At 45.8% G+C, this 12656-nt stretch overlaps 4 protein-coding genes across 4 annotated transcripts; 1 reads left to right on the plus strand and 3 right to left on the minus strand.

Moving 5' to 3' along the window:
* Nucleotides 1-267: 267 nt before the first annotated feature.
* Nucleotides 268-5247, minus strand: I203_102266 (uncharacterized protein; the record flags this gene model as incomplete). Its single annotated transcript, XM_019146773.1, has 4 exons — nucleotides 268-982; nucleotides 1060-2063; nucleotides 2129-3381; nucleotides 3459-5247. The coding sequence occupies 4 exons, from the start codon at nucleotides 5245-5247 to the stop codon at nucleotides 268-270; spliced, it is 4761 nt and encodes a 1586-aa protein (XP_019004306.1).
* Nucleotides 5248-5765: 518 nt separating this feature from the next.
* On the plus strand, nucleotides 5766-9125 carry I203_102267 (uncharacterized protein; the record flags this gene model as incomplete). Its single annotated transcript, XM_019146774.1, has 8 exons — nucleotides 5766-5935; nucleotides 6011-6354; nucleotides 6407-6559; nucleotides 6622-6741; nucleotides 6797-7157; nucleotides 7226-8021; nucleotides 8120-8266; nucleotides 8337-9125. 8 exons carry the CDS (start codon nucleotides 5766-5768, stop codon nucleotides 9123-9125), a joined length of 2880 nt encoding a protein of 959 aa, XP_019004307.1.
* A 139-nt stretch (nucleotides 9126-9264) lies between these two features.
* On the minus strand, nucleotides 9265-9828 carry I203_102268 (uncharacterized protein; the record flags this gene model as incomplete). Its single annotated transcript, XM_019146775.2, has 1 exon — nucleotides 9265-9828. One exon carries the CDS (start codon nucleotides 9826-9828, stop codon nucleotides 9265-9267), a length of 564 nt encoding a protein of 187 aa, XP_019004308.2.
* A 1440-nt stretch (nucleotides 9829-11268) lies between these two features.
* Nucleotides 11269-12105, minus strand: I203_102269 (uncharacterized protein; the record flags this gene model as incomplete). Its single annotated transcript, XM_019146776.1, has 1 exon — nucleotides 11269-12105. One exon carries the CDS (start codon nucleotides 12103-12105, stop codon nucleotides 11269-11271), a length of 837 nt encoding a protein of 278 aa, XP_019004309.1.
* Between the last annotated feature and the right edge of the window lie 551 nt (nucleotides 12106-12656).

Consider the following 12656-nt stretch of genomic DNA (forward strand, 5'->3'; position numbering starts at 1 on the left):
AGTATTGCTGCAGTATATTACATTATGCATTTTGTATGTTGCAATCCTTCACTTGTCATTGTGTGGCACAGAACGAAAACGATGGTGGATTGATATGCATTTTCTAATGTACAATATTCTTACGATGTACAATATAGAAAAGTCGATGGTAATGACGAGTATTTACAAAAGAATATACAAGGAAGAATGTGAGTTATCATGCTCAAACGAAAATAAAAATGAGATTTTCATGAAAAGTCGTTAAACCACCTTCTGAATGAAGCTTCTCTAAACTCTCAAACCTTTATTCCTCAACGAGTCATTCCTCTCTATCATCTCATTCCCAACTTTTAACGATCTGACATCTTCCGCACCTTCTTTAGCAGAATGTAACAATCCTAATAATCCAGGTAAGAGACTATTCTGTCTACACAACAAGACAAGTTCTTTCCCAGTTTGAATCTCCATTATACCAGATTGTCTCTCTTCGCCATTTAATCCAAGAGGCGGATTAGTAGATTTTGTAGGTACCAATGGACCTAGATCGTATTCTTCCTTTAATGGTTTGGTATATGAAATGGAAACACTGCCTGATCTAGTTGTCTTGTCTTTACTTGCACTTGATCTAATTCTATTGTTATAATTATCCATGCTGCCACCACCGCCATTCGGGATTGCGGCGGAAGTATCTATTGGTTGATGTTGTGATTTCCATTCCGAAGGAATCAAAGCGTCTCTTAACACTTGGATCGAAACATTTTCAGCTGTTTGTCTAATCTTCTCTTGAACCGTTGTGATAGCCGACGATTTGGTTTGTTTTGTAAGATTGATTTGTTTAGATAATAATTTACCCCATCTTCTCTTACTTTCCAGATCATTCAGACTGAAACAGTATTTCCTCTTTAATCCAAGATGAGAAGTGAACGACACGTGGAATGTATATTTCATGAACGCTCGTTCGATGGTGAACAATCGAGTATTACCAAGATTGCCATACAGAGCGCTACGTTCAAACAAGCAATTAGCGAATATATCAGCCAACGAACTGAGCGTTTCATACTGAGATGTAAGTAGACTTACGCATTGCTTCCTGTTCTATTGAACAATAGATGTCTAACACCCAGACTAGTCCCCTTCACTCTGAAAGACTGTTCTGACGAATTGGCAAAGTCCAACAAGGGAGGCTCAAACACCAACCCTTCTCCTAAAAGCTTGATCTTGAAAGATGGATCTGGAGTCGGTATGGAAATAGTAATCTTCTCGGACCAAGTATTATATAACAACTTTGAAGGTATTCTAGGATTGATAGCGATCTGCTTTGACCGACCAACTTCTTTGGACGAATCGAGCGATTGTACCAATTCAGTCTGTTTGACTGAAGTGAAAATCTCACTTAACAATTCCACCGGTACCAATCCTCGAGGATCTTTCGATTGGAATGCCGATACGAACGTTTCTTCGTTGATCGCATGGTTGGGCAAAGAGAACCCGAAAGTACCGTATAAGGAATCGTTAAATTGGATAATGGCCAATACCAATTCAGCAGCTAGCTCTCGATCGGAAGATATGTGAGATTGGTTCGCTTCGAAATATCTATATCCAAATCCTCTCAAAAGGTTCTCGCAAGATGTACGTTCGGTAGGTAATCTCACAGATAGTAAGAACATTCTGAGAGCTTCGTCAATCCGGATATTCGAGAAATTGAATCGATCGATGAAATGCCTCATCAGCTTATCATTATTTGCCAACAGGTATCCTACTTGAGCTTTATCCAATTCGGGTGTTTTGAATATCAACGAGGCTAATGTAGCGGTATCGACTTTTGGATTACTCCTTTCGACCAAATAGGCACAAGCCGAAACGGGATCTTGAGCGAAACGTTCGATGAAGTTGGTCACTACTGGATGTCGAGGTGGTTCAGCGGTGGGTTCTTCGTTGAATCCTGATATCGCCAATCTGTCAAGGGAGACTATTGATTTGACAAGATATTTCATATCGAGTGTAGCATGAATGCCGTGCGAAATGATGGGCTTGGCAATCACCAGGATATCGTTGAAAAGGAAGAGATAACGGTCTTTGACGGTCTGCACGTCATCAATATATCAGCAACCGCAGAAAGCGAAGGGATAACGAGTCAAGTGTCGCTTACATGTGTGTTGACTACCTGAAGTATTTGAGAAGACAATAAAAGTTTTCTAGGCGGATCGTCCAATATCTCCGGTCTAGCAGGATCATCCGGACCCATGGCCAACACCGCATTCATCCGAGTGAGAACATCCTTCGACCTTTGATCCAAATTCTCTTCCATCTGTTCAGGTACAGCCGGTGTATTGTTCTCACCGCGCATCGAAATGAATCTAGTAAATCTTGATCCTTCTTCACTGAGTTCAGGGACGACAGACACACTTGGCGAAGCTGATCTATGCCTGGCAGGTTTCACACCTAATGTCTGCTGGGGAGGTGGAGGAGGTGCGAAGGGATCGACATCCGAAGAGATGATTTGAGCTCCTTGTCCCAACGTTCTAGCTTCTCCTGCGACATCAGGTGAAGAGCTCTTACGAGATACACTACCTGATGATCTTGGGGAAGTAGAATGACCAAATGCTTTAGATAACCAATTTCTTTTCGTGGCGCTATCGGCTGAAGCGCGTCTGTCATCTGGATGAGAAGCAGGAAGTGGTAAGGCATAGATAGACTCTTGGACTACGGGTGGTGTAGCGCGTTGTTGACTCGGTACGGCGGAATCGGAAACTTGATGTATGAGTTTAGGAGGTTCGCCCGGTGCCAAGGTGCCATCAGTATTCTTTCGTTCCAGCTGTGCTATACCGGGGAAAGGAGACAATTTGGCGCTCATGATTCGGGGATCATTGAGATTTGCTCGAGGTAAGAACGATATTTGAGATGGCTCGTTTGATAATTGATGTTGAAGCAACAGAGCAGCTTGAGGATCAGGTGCGATTGATGGCGACAGTGAGCTGACAGATGGTTGGTGTCTCGGGCTATGCTCCTTTGAGTAAGAGGGCGAGTTGGAAGATTCGGAACCTCGTCGACTGAAAGTAGCGGGCTGAAGGTTCATCGGACTGGCTGGAGGACTCTGAGTGAAGCTAGTGATAGATGTTCTACTTTGACTTCTCTTCTTCATAGCAGATCTGACACTGCCCTTGAGTTTAGCAGAGAAACTACCGGTTTTCTGATGGTACGTCTTATCGGTAGGTACCCGGATTTCCTGATCTTCTTTACCGCCAACTTCTTCCCAAGACATCATACTATCTGTGCGGGTGGTGGTACGAGAAGGAGATGTGAGATCACCTTCATCATCGACAGGGACTTCAGTCAAAGGGACTTGAGTCTGGTGGAATTCAGCCGGACTGTGGAGTATGGGAGAGTCGGTGAATGTGGCTTCTGCATAGGGAATAAAGTGCATCAGCAAAAGCCATCCTTACGAGTTTATACTTCAACGAGTCCGAGCGATCACTCACGATGCAGGTCTTTCGCCGGTGTTCCCCATTCACTACCCTCATGAACCTCTTGAGGCCAGTGCTGGCCATTTCCGGGAGGTCTTAAACCCGCTGATCCCGGAAGTGAGGAACCTCCCATGACAAACATCATTGAGTCTAAACCACTTAATGTTGATCCGCCCGGAGATTGAGATCCTTGTATGGTACTTTCCGTCGAGGTTGAGCTATGTGGTGCATGACCGGGTCGAGTGGGTGTAGCATACGAGGGTTTCGGAGGAAGAAGAGGTTCATCGGAGACTTGCACGTCAGTATGAGCGAGATTCTCGGTATATCGTTGATTATCATGTTCTGGGGTTACGATGGAAGGTAAAGGTTCTGCAGTACCAACTGCACCTCTAGCAGTCCTACTAGATAGACTTCTTCGGAGATGATCTTCGTATTCGAATGGCTCTTGGGTTGAGATCATGGTTCCCCTCGATATTGGTCTATCACCTGATGCTGCCCCAGCGGCAAGTAGATCACCGCCATGAGCGGGGATAAATTCAGGTTGAGGTGGTTCCTGAGGTGAATGTCGAGCGAACTGAGGTATTCCGTTGTCCGGTCGAGCTTCATAATGATGGCCATCGCGATCTTGATGATAATGCTGATTTGGATCTGCTTGCTCCTGGTTCTCGTTGTAGTAGTTGTTATCATCATCACCAGCTTCCTCGCCAGGAACATCCTGGTCTTCGTCATCTTGATCAACATGTTGTTCCGCTCCCACAACTTCCGCTTGAGCTCTTCGTTCCTCCCATAACTTCCTCACTTCCTCTTCTTCCTTCTGTCTCGCAGCTCTTCTTTCCGCTAATCTCTCCACCATCCTCCTTCCCACCGCACTTCTCCTCTCTTCACCCATATTCGAGGAAGAAACGGTAAAGCTCCTTTGTAACCTAGGTCTAGCTTCTGCCAACGTCAAAACAGGGGAAGTATCCTCCATGGGAGCTTCAGCAGCATGGGATTTGTTGATAGCTAAACCTAACATCCTTGGTCCACCTAACGTACCTGCTCTGGTGAGGTTGACGCGTGAAGGGGTGGATAACGTAAACTCATCTTCAGGTTGTGGAGCTTGTTTCCCGCCAGTAAGCTTTGACATAGCATGGGCTCTAGCTGCATTAGAATTGGACCTCTGTAGCGTGGCCAGTTCGCCTAATGTTGGCAGCGGACTGGGTGTATTACGTCCTACGCCTATAGGGACAGAGTGTGGGTATGGGTTGGGTGATAGACATGTTGGCGTCAAGGAAGGAAGGTAGGATTGGGCGAGTTGCATAGCCGCCCAATCTGCGGCTGGAGGTGTATGGAGTCCGATAGGAGATGCCATATGGTATGTTGAGTTTGCTGATACTGATCGTTGCATTTGCATTGCCGGTCCGGGAGTAGGTGAAGGGTACATGTTACTGTGATCGAAAGTTGTCGCTACGGGTGAAGGTGATAGTACTTCTTGAGGTTCAGATGGATTGGGAGAAACGTCAAGTGTGGATGGTCCAGCATATTGTTGTTGCTGCTGTTGATCACTCAACGTGTTGGTATTCTCATTCTGGGTGTTGAAGGTCTGTGCGGTTTGATGATTCGTAACGGTACTATGCTCAGCGTTTATAGCTTGAGCGAGGGAAGGTCTCCTTCCATCCGGTCGTCGGGGTAAAGAAGCTGCTCTTTTGAGCTTTGCGACAGCCTGTGAACGAACCTCAGCTGGTGTAGATGGAGAGGTCGGTCGAGAACCTGCACGAGAGGACGGCCGCGAGGCATAGAAATGCTGCTTGGTGGGAGAGCCCATACTGGGGTGATGGAGATAAATTGAGATTACGGTAGGTGAAATGGGTGGTCGTGAAGAGAATTTCGGTGATGATGTTCAACGCATAGTCATATACCGAGATACAGTTGGAGTTGTTGAGAAGGGGGGGGGGGTCAGCTTTTTGTTCTACGATGTCTGTGCTATTGTCAATGCCTTATGGGTCCTGTTGTAACGTTGTATTGGAACACGAAATTCGAGGGATTGGATGGGATTGGATGGGATGGGATGATCCTGTGTGTTACACTTTCAAACTCAGGAACCGATTAATCCTTGATCCTTAATCCTTGATCCCGACCCCCCTTTTCCACATTCTTCCTCTTTCATCTCTCCTTGTCTTACTCACTCTCATAAAATTACATAACTATCGCCCACTCACCCACTATCGCAGAGACAAGTCATATATCGGCCAATACACCAATAATCACCTCACCTCGGTGTATCCAGTTCGTTGCATTGCTTTCTCGGTCTAGGAGGTGGTGTGAAGGACCCTCGTCGATACCATGATCACCCTCACCCCCTTGTCCTCCTCTGCAGCAGCTTCCTCCTCGTCAGAACCGATATGTTACCTTTTAGAGCTGGATGAGGCGAGGATACTGCTCGACTTGGGACAGAGGGACTATCGGGCCAGCTCGCAGCAGGACAATTGGGAGTACGAGGAGAAAGTCAAAGGGTGAGTCGACCAAACATGCCTGTTCCTGCTGTATCGAAAACAAGGACTTTACTTATCCTTGCGCTTGATTTGCAGACTCGCGCCCACACTCTCCTTGGTATTGTTATCACACTCTCCTGCAACTTACCTCTCCCTGTATCCTTACGCCAGAGCGAGATGGGGATTAACATGTCCTGTATACGCTACTCAGCCGACGGTGGAGATGGGACGAGTGGTCTGTCTAGCGGAAGTAGAATCATGGAGAGCGGAATGTCCTGTGGATGAAGGGAGTTCACTTAGTGCAAGTGGAATAGAAGGTAGCAAATTGGATAAGGGGAAGAAACCACTGAGAGGGCCGTTTGTGCCTACCGTAGAAGAGGTCCACGAAGCCTTTGACTGGATAAAGGCTATCAGATATAATCAACCTCTACATCTTGGTGGTAGGTGCATGCGCAATATCGAATTACTTATCCGCTAACGGTCATGATGTAGGCGATCTCTCACATCTGCTATTGACGCCTTTCCCTTCCGGTCATACCTTAGGAGGAACGTTGTTCAAGATTCGTTCACCCACGTCGGGTACGATCCTATATGCTGTGGGGATCAATCATACAAGTGAGAGGCATCTGGATGGTATGGTTGGAGGTGAGTCAATCTTCACCTTGTGGGATACGATATATGATAGGATGCTTATATGCATGTCATAGGTCACAATGGTCCAACAGGATACGCTGAAGGTGTGTTACGACCTGATCTGTTGATCGTGGAGGGAGGTCGAAGTGAGGTGGTCAACCCCAAGAGAAGGGAACGAGAAACAGCATTGCTAGGTGAGCACCCATATTTTTGGCTCATGGCATGACGAAGCTCAATTGTCATTCGTAGATGTTGTAACTTCCACTCTCGAATCAAATCACTCTGTTCTTCTACCTTGTGACCCCTCACCACGTCTACTGGAACTGTTGATACTGCTTGACCAACATTGGACGTTCAAACTGAATCCTACCAATAAGCGGCGGCAAGCTTCCAGCGACCCGTGGCCTTACCCCTTATGCCTTGTCAGCAGGACAGGACAAGATATGGTATCGTTTGCTAGGAGTCTGATAGAATGGATGGGAGGTGTGGTCAAAGAATCTGGTGGCGAAGAAGTGGCTGTAGGTGATCTAGCTGGTGGTCAGAAAGGTAGAAAGAGGAGGAGAAATGCTGGTGCAGCTCTGGGATCGGAATACGGTGCTTTGGATTTCAGGTATGCACAATCTTTCACTGCTTTCTTCAATTATCAAGGAAGAAGCTCATGAGCGAATGGTTAATCAGACATGTGCAATTCTTCTTGACGCCTTCCGATCTCCTTCAGGCGTACCCGCTCATGAGACCCAAACTTGTCTTGGCCATTCCCCCATCCATGTCTCACGGTCCGTCACGGTTCCTCTTCACCACTATGGCGAGCACCGAAGGGAACATTATCCTTCTCACCTCTCGCGGAGAGGATACCACTTTAGCTCGAGATCTGTATCAGCGATGGGAGCAGGAACAAGAAGAAGCGTCAAAGTGGGGTAAAGGGAAGATCGGGAAACTAGGAGGATTGAAAGGCCAATTACAGATAGAGATGGATTCGAAAGTTCCTCTAGCTGGTGTAGAGTTAGAAGCGCACCTTGAGAGCGAACGGATGACTAAAGAAAGAGAAGCGGCTCATCAAGCAGCGTTGGACAGATCGAAAAGGATGTTGGAAGCTGATGATCTTGAATCTGACTCGGAGTCGGAATCGGGTGAATCGGATATCAATGAAGATGATGGGATCATGGCTCCTGTCATCACGAAGAGACGGCAAGATGCTAATGCATTTGCGGGTGATGGAGAGGATGTCAATAGGACAATGTCATTTGATATATACGTGAAAGGACAACAGATGAGAGTGTACAATAGACCTGGCGAAATGACCAGATTTAGGATGTTCCCGTTCTTGGAGAGGAGGGGAAGAAAGATTGATGCCTATGGAGAGGGACTGGATATCGGTCAGTGGGTTAGGAAAGGGAGGGAAATTGAGGAAGAGGGTGAAACGGAGGAGGTTAGGGAGAAGAAGAGACAAAAGGAGGTGGAGGAAGAGAAACAGGTGAGTGATATATCCTTCCATGGTTTTTCTATAACTTTCGATCGACAGCGAATTAGAGCACTTGCTGAGACCATTACTGCTATGTTCCGTATTTACAGAAAGTGCAACCCGAACCACCATCAAAGTATATCTCAGAACAGCTCAATCTCGACTTGCGAGCATCCATATTCTTCGTGGATATGGAAGGTCTGCATGATGGTCAATCCATCAAAACTATCATATCGGATCTACAACCTCGTAAATTGGTGAGTCCATTCACTTTCTCTCGTCTTCGGTTAACTCATATAACTAACCTTGCATATCGGTCATACTTAGATACTTGTCCGATCCGAACAAGACACCACGTCATCTCTGGTGAAATACCTCAATTCTGTCTCTGGCGTTACTCGAGATATATTCGTCCCTGCTACGGAAGAACAGGTGAAGATAGGTGAACACGTTCAGTCGTATTCTATCACTTTGAGTGATACCATATCGGCTGGATTGACCAAGAAATGGTCCAAATTCGAAGGATATGAAGTAGCCATGATAGATGGTAAAATCGCTTTCGCACCTGGATCAACCGTTCCGGTATTGGAAAGTTCGGAACTGGTCAAACCCCTGCCGGTCGAGGAAGAACAGGTGGAGAAGAAAGTCGAAACTATCCAAGAAGGAGATGTGGAGATGACTAGCGAACCAGCTAAGGAAGCTACGGAAGAGACAGCTCAAGACGACCAAGTGCAAGTCAAAGCTGAACCGGAACAAGGCAAAGACACAGATGTTAATGAGGTGGTCACAACGAAGAAGAAAGTACCTGTACCATACACTATTGCAAAATCCTCAGTTCCATCATCGTTGTACATTGGTACATTACGACTAACCTCTCTCAAATCGAATCTTACCAAATTGAAACCTTCGATCCCATCTGAATTTGCAGGTGAAGGAACCCTACTGTGTGGACCTGGATTACTCACTCCGCCAGAGGAGAAAGTAAAATCTGGAAGTGTGGTGTTAGTCAAGAAGATAGGTGACAATGGAATTGTCGTAGAGGGTACGATAGGTAGGGTGTATGATCTGGTAGTGGGTGCGGTGAAGGATGAATTAGCTAGGGTGAATAGCTCATAGATCATCTACAAAATGCATACATAGCAGGACATAGTTTATCAATAGCATCTGCAATGGGAGAGATCAACATGCTGAACGACTGCATGTGGCGACCTCAGATCCAGTATGTGCTCTACAGGACAATATGACCTCTTTCCTTCTACGTCATTCGAGTATTATTTTCTTTTCCCCCCATTGCTTCCTCCACCGGCAAATTAGACCCTGCTCTCCTCTCAATCCATTCGAACATCTTCAGATGAGCTAAAGCGGCTTGACAAGCTTCATCATCTGAAAGCGTCATATCGATATCTGGATGTTTTCCACTTTCTCCGAGTACAATAATATCCTTATCGTCATCGGTCCGATCTGATTCAGATGACTCCTTGATAGTCTTTCCAGCAGAGTACCAAATCTCCCAACATTTCTCTGACGTTATCGGGCCTTTGTTAGACCTAGCGTTACCGGAATGGCGCATTACCCTGATCCAGTCTACTTCCATGGACTTTGAATGGGCTTCTTCAATGCGTCTGGTAAATTCAGTAACTAAATCATAGAAAACGCTCAATGCCGTGTCGCTCGGAGATTGTTCTTCTGGGTTGAATGTAGATAAATTTGTATTCTGGGTATACATAGATGTATCATCGTGATGAATTGACTTGGCGCGAGGGGTAGTCTGCCCAGAGGTGATCTCGTCATCACGGTCCTGTGAATAAGCTGAATTCATGACTTGACTTGTAATGTAAATTAGAGGCTGTACTGTCAAGTACTATTCTATCTTAGAGAGAGGCCCTGTTTCGATTTATGGTGTAAAACATTACTCTTGACCATGCATTGAAACCGATTCACATGCGAGTTCACAAAGAATGGCACATTTCACCAATGGTAATCTAGGACGTGATTATTCGGTCACGGACTTCGAATACGAATGTCATTCGGACTTCCATTTCACTTCGGAAATGTCGTCATACTTTAGCTATGTCCAAATGGACATTTCCGGCGCTTTCCAGTGGAGCCGAAGCTTGATGGGCTTCGACTCATCTAGGATCCTTTGAATTGGGCTACTGCTACCTTCTGAATGTAGTATTGCCACAAATCTTCCCTTACACATGTGCCGACCCCTTAGTATAGTGTTCCAGATCTGAAAAGCGGTCTCCCGTACTGGAGAGATAGCATTTGCTACCATCGACCTCCAAGGCCATAGATGTCTTATATGGCTATTATGTTGCTGCAACGCACGTTAGTGTGACTACCGTCGAGTCATCTGAGCATCATGCAAAGATGAGTTGACTATGAACTGCTGACAGCCCGTAACCTATCTTGACAGATAACACAGCGTACATACAGACATCAGAAGTAGAACTCCACCACAAAAAACCGCATACTGCACGACCGCTTATCACACTTATCTTCTTATTGTGCTCGTTTTCTTTCTTTCTTGTATATCGTACTTTACACGCCTTTTCCACTATTAGAAGCTACGCATCTTATGGCTTCTTTGGAGATGTACAACAGACCGGACGCCACCACAGGGAAAGTCTGATGCAGTTAAGCTGATCGACTCGGGATGTCAGCATGAATAGCAAGTATCATACAGGATCTTGATACCGGATTCGATCCGATTGTTGATTTACTAATACAGCACTACAGTATACGTGACTCACTCGAAATGCACAGATTGGTTGTCCCCTCCATGTCCAATGCAAGAATTTTCCAACGTCTGGATCTTCTGGAGAAAGCATCGGAGTGACGACTACCGCAACGCCTTTGTCAGAATATGGGCTTTTCAGGCCTTAGCAGACCAATCGAGGTTTGACCTACCCATACCGTGATTGGGCAGAGGCTGTGAGATAATGGGACTGTCTTCCAGATCAGGACGACCCCGAGCTGTCCAGTACCCAGGTAGTGAATGCAGCTTGAGAACACATTGACAACTCGTCATGTCGGAGGGTGGCAGATCACCAAAGTAACAAGGCACTACTGTAGATTGTCTCCTTCTTACAAGAAAACGTTTGGAAGAGATGAAGTGACATGTGTGTTGCAGGGTAACATATCACTATGGCAGTCGTACGACGCATGTCATAATGATTTAGCACTACTAGCTGTATCGTGCGTATACAGTTCATGTATATATCATGGACAAGATGCATGAGGTCATCACGCGCTATCAACACAGCTGAGAAGCGTCATTCCTCTTAAACCTTCGATTCAAATTCCAAGCATTACCTTTATCTCTGAACCTCACCATCCCATCACTCTCTTCCACCCGTCTCTCTACCCTTCTCTCCGAAGTCTTAGACTTTGCATCGTCCGATCTGAGTAATTGAGTAGCAATGGAAGCTTTGAATGCATCCAAGTTCATCCCAACAGTCGAAATCCATTCACCTTTGTTGATCCTGAACTTCCTACCTCTGATATGCAGATCTTCGGCCCAATCTGATGCCGCTTCCCATAGGTTATCGACATATTTTTGGTCATATTTGCTAGTATCGATTGAAGACAGGAAGTGATCTTTGGCTGATAGGCTTGGAGAGGCGAGGCTGGTTTTAGTTGTGAGCTCTCGAAGGAGAGAGCGGAACCCTCTTGCTTTGGCTTTAGGTCCCATTTTCGATCTTGGGAATTTGGATGGAGCAGATCGGACGGAATTTGCAGTATCTCTCTTTAAGCTTCGTCTAGATGTGTTGGGTTTACTTATATTACCATTGTTCCCAATGATTGATAATTCCGAAGAATCAGAGTACCACTTTTGAAGCTGTTGCCTTTGGTTTTGAAAACGTGCGTCCTTGGCCGGTGAGCCTGTGAACGTATCTCGAAGCAGTCTGTCGCCCTTGTAGTCACCGGCATGGGACGATCCAAGAGAGTCCTTAGATGGATTAGAGGGATCACTAAGCGAAGAAAAGGTTGACAAGGTAGAGAGGTTTGAGGGAAAGGGGGAAAAAGGTTCAGAGCTGCGGAGGTAGGAAGGTAGTATCTCAGAAGCAGATGTGATAGTATTCGATGACATGACTCAGATTATTTATTTTATATGGTAAATCAGTATATGAGCGAAAGATGAATCTATTGTGGGGCAGTAAAGAGGATCAAGTGGCAGAAATTACCCCTGAAGGCCTTCATATAGCCATCTATCTCCTTCATCCATTTAATATGAGTTGATCTGCTTGTCTGTCATGATGTTCGACTCGATAATGATGAAAGGAGGGAAGATGACCTCAGACATAAAATCGTGAGATTTCATCTTCTCTGCCACAAATCCACTTGACCATGATAAGCGAATTCGCTTCTCTCATTACTCTCAACGGTCGCTTCTCCGGGCCCGTCGCTATCACCTCGTACCCGATCGTCTCCCTCTTGCACCTCCTGTTCCCAGACTCTGTCCCCGTCCCTTCTCCCTTGTATTTTGTACTCCGTCTCCGTGTCATATGGTGGAAATCGGCTAAATCACGTGACATCAAAACAACACCATAGATTCCTAAAATCCTCCACCTGAAAATGTCAACACAAAAGTTGACGTCTAGACCGAATTTGAACTTGATACATGCTCTCTCGAACAATTGA

Source organism: Kwoniella mangroviensis (genome assembly GCF_000507465.2).
Source record: "Kwoniella mangroviensis CBS 8507 chromosome 1 map unlocalized Ctg01, whole genome shotgun sequence".
NCBI lineage: Eukaryota > Fungi > Basidiomycota > Tremellomycetes > Tremellales > Cryptococcaceae > Kwoniella > Kwoniella mangrovensis.